Source organism: Gekko japonicus, unplaced genomic scaffold, assembly GCF_001447785.1.
Source record: "Gekko japonicus isolate JY-2015 unplaced genomic scaffold, Gekko_japonicus_V1.1 scaffold704, whole genome shotgun sequence".
Lineage (NCBI taxonomy): Eukaryota > Metazoa > Chordata > Lepidosauria > Squamata > Gekkonidae > Gekko > Gekko japonicus.
Window position 1 is genome coordinate 862,690 of NW_015170913.1, and position 6,000 is coordinate 868,689.

At 46.4% G+C, this 6,000-nt stretch overlaps 1 protein-coding gene across 1 annotated transcript in view; it reads left to right on the forward strand.

The window, feature by feature from the left end:
* Window positions 1-5,647, forward strand: part of LOC107116733 (protein tweety homolog 2-like) — an 89,867-nt gene extending 84,220 nt beyond the window's left edge. The window contains exons 9-11 of the mRNA XM_015418714.1: window positions 2,809-2,901; window positions 5,318-5,410; window positions 5,501-5,647. Of these exons, the coding sequence (XP_015274200.1) occupies window positions 2,809-2,901; window positions 5,318-5,410; window positions 5,501-5,647 (333 nt within the window). The remainder of the gene's footprint in view (window positions 1-2,808; window positions 2,902-5,317; window positions 5,411-5,500) is intronic.
* The last annotated feature ends 353 nt before the right edge of the window (window positions 5,648-6,000 follow it).

The following is a 6,000-nucleotide window of genomic DNA, read 5'->3' on the forward strand; positions in this document are numbered from 1 at the left end:
GTCTCAGCTCTCATTTCCTCCTCCGTAGTATACCCCGGAGCAAGTTTGGCACAAGGGCGGAGAGGGCACCAGGGGGCAATCTGGTCGATAGCTTTGGAGAACCGGCAATGCCAGTCCTCCACTAGATCATCTAAAGAGCAGGGGGCATTGGATCCTGCAGAGCATCCTGAAGGGTCCATTAGGCTTCATGGACAAACGTAAATCTGCTCACCGCCTAAACAAGGAGGGTGTGGTATGCTCAGCTGGACCTTCAAGGAGAAGTGATCTGACCATGATACTGTCTCTGCAGTTTCCAGATCAACATTTATCCCCATCCCAAAAATCAAATCTAGCATGTGGCCTGCTTGGTGCGTGGGAGTCGATGTAAATTGGGAGAGTCTCATGGACGACACATCATCGACGTGGACATTGAAATCTCCCAGGACCAACATTCTGGGGTACTGCAAAGCCCAGTCTGTGTCCAACAAGCAAAGCAGGATGTTTGGTGGTACGTTCGGCAGTCGGTACACCAACCAGACAGCCAAACTCTCCTCAGCTTTCCATGCAAGGCCTACACATTCAATGCCAGTGATTTTTGGTGTGGGGAGCACCCTGAAGGAAAAAGATTCTCAGATAAGCATAGCCACGCCCCCACGCCCATTAGTCTGCAACTGGTGGAGGACTGAGAACCCAGGTGGGGTAAGTTTGTTCAGGGTGACAGTTTCGCCCTCCTTCACCCAAGTCCCAGTCACACAAGCCAGGTCTACATTACATTCTGCGAGATAATCCTGGAGAACGGAGGTCTCATTATTAATGAACCTGGCATTGCACAACACCAGTGTTGGAGAAGGGTATAATTCCTTGACCCCACAATCGGCATTTCTCAGGATGGGACATAGGTGGGAAGGAGTCCAGGCATCTCCATATCTCCAGCTTCTTCCATTCCTTCTACAGGAATTCCACCTAGTCCCACCGCTATATCTCCTCCGCCCCCCTATTACTGGTATCGCTAACCTTTGCATGGCCTCCCTGTTTGATCTTATTGGCCCAATAGTAACCCAACTAAGTATCCAGCGGAGGGCTGCAGAGCCTTATTGGAACACCAGAGCAATAGGGCAGGTCTCAGGGGAAACTCCTTGTGACTCCGCTCATCTGGAAAAACACACCCATTTACTCATATAGAACCATCTGGTAGAGAGCTTCTGATAGCCAGCCTGTGCAGGTGCAGTCCCAAAGTATGCCTGCACAGAAGACATCTCAGTGAACAACAGTTACAGGTACGTGCAACACTGTTTTCTCTCTTTGAGATATTGAGTCCCTTGGTTTTCTTCTGGGAAGTCTGTCCAAGGAAAAGGGCTCTTAGTTATGGTATCTGAGCGTAACTTAGCTGAGATGTTTTCCTATGGATGCATGCCTTATAGTTTCCCTGACTCTTGAATGTCCCTGCATTCCAAGGCTTTCAGTGGAAACGGACAGCTGTTCAGAATAAGCCACAACAAGGTTGTTGGGGAACCCTTGAGAAGAGAGATCCATCTTCTGTAGCTTTCAGGGGTCTGGTATTTTGGGTGTTGTTGGGCAATTAAGACCTACCTTCCAGGATCTGGAGGAGGCTGGCATTGACCTGAGCCAGCGTGGTGTAGTGGTTAAGAGTGGCAGTTTTGATTCCCCACTCCCCCACATGAAGGCTGCTGGGTGACCTTGGGCCAGTCACAATTCTCTCAGAACTCTCTCAGCCCCACACCTACCTCACAAGGTGCCCATTGTGGGGAGAGGAAGGGAAGGCAATTGTAAGCTGCTTTGAGACTCCTTGGGGTAGAGAAAACTGTTACGCGGATTGCCTGGGGCAGTACTTGTGTACAAGCGTTCTTTATACTCTCTGTATATGAGGGTCAAATTGCGAGAGATACCAGTGGAAGGAAGAGACCTTTTGATTAAATAAATGGAGTTTTTATTGTAAATAAATGCAAAGCTCACACTACTCACTCATGCAAAAATAATAACAACAGATGAACACACACCGAGTTAGGAAATAGAGAGGTGATCGATAGTGCCAATAAGGGGGTTAGTTTTAGATGAGGGTAATATTCACCTGATCCTGAAGTCTGGAATCCACGTGGAAGAAGAAAGACATAGCCAACCAGTGGTTCATGTCAAAGGCTCAGACAGAGTCTGAGGGTACACTCTTATGGGCCCCAAGAGCTGTACAAACATTAAAGTGCAGAGTGCCAGTTTAAATGTGGCTTGGAGAGTCAGGGGTGGGCTGACCCAGGGTTTAATGAGTAGCCAGATTAAAATTGAGGATGTGCAGGATGCTTGGTTTCACCAGTGTTTGTCTTTCTACATGTCATTGGCTTGATGTTGGTTGGGAAAAGGGTGCTAGACTGGAAATTACTTCAAGGAGACAGTTCAGTTTAACCAGATTAGTGCCCGGGTCAGAGAAGATGGGTTTTAAGGATTAGTACATTGATGAAGATCTTTGTTAATTATTGACTGATCATGAGGTCCTCTGTCCGTGCTCCTTCTACTGGGCTCGGTTCCTCCTGGTCTAGCTTGGCTGGTTCAAAATGAAGTCTCTTCTGGCTCCCTGTTGCCTGCCTATGCCAGGCCAATGTGAGGTGTGGGACCCTGGCCTTACTGCCTCTCAGGCTGCTGGGTCCCTCTGAGTTTTCCAGAGAGAGTTTAGCACAGGTACCTCTGGGGAGGTAACAAAACCAGGATATAAAAACCAACTCTTCTGTCTCAAGGCACTGACACTCTCCAGTACTTGGGTTATGCCCATGGCATGATGAGTCAAACCTTGGATTACGGTGTGCTGTTCTTTGTTTACAGGCTCTGACGATCTACCAGCGTTCTCTCACTACCATGCAAATTCAGATTCAGGGACTGATGCAATTTGCTGTACCCATTTTCCCTTCTGCCGAGGTAAAAAGCATATATTATCCTAAGGACCTTGAGGATCCATCTGTGGGATTTTTTGAATATGCATTTAAAACTGGGCCTCTAAACAAATGTGTGCTTTCTCTTAGGCTAGCACTATTAGAAGAGGGACATAGCACAGAGAATGCCAGATTTTGCTGTAGACAGATTGAAGTGCTGGCAAACAGTAGGAAGAATAAAGCATGCTGTTGGGAAGGCACGGATGCCCTTGACATAGAGTAGGATAAGTGAACCAGGAGACCAAAGAGTCTGGGCTGCAAATATTCTGGAAACAGTCTCTCATACCATGTAGGAATAGCAGGTATGGGGAGGGGCCATGGCTCTGTAGTGAACCATCTGCTTTGTAGACGGTGCCAGGTTCAATCCCTGGCATCTCCAGTTTTAAAAGGATTGGGTAGTGTGTGATATGGAATACCTGTACTTGAAACTCTAGAGAGTCACTGCCAGTGAGAATAGACAGTATTGGCCTTGATAGAACAATTAGTGTGAGTCAGTATAAGGTAGAGTCATATGTGTGTTCTTGCAGGTTTATAGAGAGGAACCCTGACCATGACTCAGCATATCTTGAGCAAGTCATGTCATGCACATTTTCCTGTCAGTTAAAATAACCAATGGAGAATGCTCTGCCTTCCTTAATTTTCTGAGGCTAGACCAGTGAGCACCAGCTGCAGGGTTTTCTCAGTTGTGGTGCCAGACATATGGTGTGTTCTCATAAGAACATAAGAAAAGCCTGCCAGATCAGACCAGTGGTCTGTCTACTCCAGCACACTGTTTCACACAATGGCCAACCAGTTGTCATGAAGAGACAATGAAACAGGCTACAGACCCAGTATTCAGAAGTTTGCTGCCTCTGGATATGGAGGCTCCCTTCAATCACCACAGCTAATAGCTACTGATGGACCTCACCTCCATGAATTCATCGAACCCCCCATTAAAGCTATCTGTGATCATGGCCATCAGTACCTCTGCTGGTGGTGAATTCGGCAATTGAATTATTGGTAAAGAAGTATTTCCTTTTGTATGTCTTGTGTCTATTTCCCAACAAATCCATTGAGTGCCCCCAATTTCTAGTTTTATGGAAGAGGGAGAAAAAGCTCCCTCTATTCACTCTCTCAACCCCATGCATAATTTTATAAATCTCTGTCATTTCTTCCCTTAGCTGTCTTTTTTCGTCAGCTGAAAAGTCTCACTCTGTCCAGCCTTTCCTCATAGGAAAGTTACTCTAACCATCAAATTGTCTTGGTTGGCCCTCTTTTGTACTTTTTGTATACGGCGACCAGAAATGCACACAATATTCCAAATGAGGCTGCACCATAACTTTATACAAGGGCATTCGAATATTGACCATTTTATTTTCATTCCCTTTCCTAATAATTCCTGGCATGGAGCTTTTCACCATTTGCTTCACATTAGATCAACATTTTCATCAAGCTTTCCACTACAACTCCAAGATCTCATTCAATCTCAGCCTAACATTAGGATTTTTTGTTCCACTATGCATCACCTTATATTGAATTTCATTTGCCACATTGTTGCCCAATCAGCCAATTTAGAGAGATCCTCCTCTAAGGTTTTCACCATCCTAAATGTTTTGGTATTATCTGCAAAACTGGCCACCTCACTGTTCACCTCCAATTCCAAATCGTTTGTGAACAAATTCAGTCCCAGCATTGATCCTTGTGGGACCACGCCCCTCACTTCCCTTCATTGCAAGAGGTGGTGGTGGTGGGAAGTGCTGTCAAGTCACAGTTGACCTACGGTGACCCCATGTAGTGTTTTCAAGGCAAGAGACGGACAGAGGTGGTTTTCCTTTGCCTTCCTCTGCATAAAGACTCCTGAACTTCCTCAGTGGTCTCCCATCCAAGTACTAAAGAGGGCTGGTCCTGCTTAGCTTCCGAGAGCGGATGCGATTGGGTTAGCCTGGGCCATCCAGCTGAGGGCTCCATTGCAAGGGCTGCCCATTTATTCTTTTTCTCTCCTCAGCAACCTGCCTGGCACCAAACCACTTGAATTTTCAAGCACTAGATGAAAAAAAAAATTATTTGCTCATGACATTCAATCAGCCAACGTCAAGTCAGAGACAGATGTTCATACATTTGTAGTTGCAGTTTTCCTTTTGAGGAAGGAAATTACCCAGTAACCTCCCAGGCCACGGTTCCAACGTGCAATGATGCTTGACAAAATTATGAGGATAACAGTTAACAGTGTAAGTTGCAGGAGGCTCAAGATTCTTTATAGCATTGTGGGAAGAATGCTGGACTATGAATTCCAGTTTTGTCTCCACTGCTGGGTGTATTTGGGAATATACCACTGCTAAGCCATCCTCTTAATATGTTGTTCTGTTCACTACTGTCAGCCTTTGTCTCTGCCAGCCTCCTTCACCACTTTCCCTTCTCTGCAGAAAGACCTTCTTGGTATGCAGAAGCTACTCAACTCCTCGGAGACTAGCCTCCACCAGCTAACTGCCATGTTGGACTGCAGGGGCCTGCACAAGGTGAGCAGAAAGGAAAGGTATACAGCGTGGTTTTGGAGTGCAAGCCATTGGCAAAGGACTGATTTTTTTTTTCCTGCTCACTGATTACAGGATTATCTGGATGCCTTGATTGGGATCTGCTATGATGGGGTGGAAGGCCTGCTGTACCTCATCCTGTTTTCTCTGTTGGCTGCCGTGGCCTTCTCCACCATCATCTGTGCCATGCCACGTGCCTGGAAGCATTTAGCCAGCAGGTAAGATGTTGAATGGTCTGCCTGGGCCAGGCCCTGGTAGAAAAGACTGTTGCCAATTTTGGAGGTTGGTTGTGTTCTTTCGTGGCATAAAATAAAAAATTGGTACTGTAACGGCTCAGGTGGGGTGTCACCTGACGCTGCCACCACTCTGGATTTAGGTTCCCTTGAGAAGGCCCAGAGCACCCTCCCAAGACCTTCAGACCTCCCTTTTGGCCGAATAACAGGCATGAGGACCAGGCAGAGTGAAACAAGGAAAAGGTTTATTTTATAAGAGGTCAAACAACAAGGTGCAGAATAACAGTAAGTGGGCGAAAAGAAATAAAATGCCCTTGTCATGCAAAATAGCCCCCATTTCTT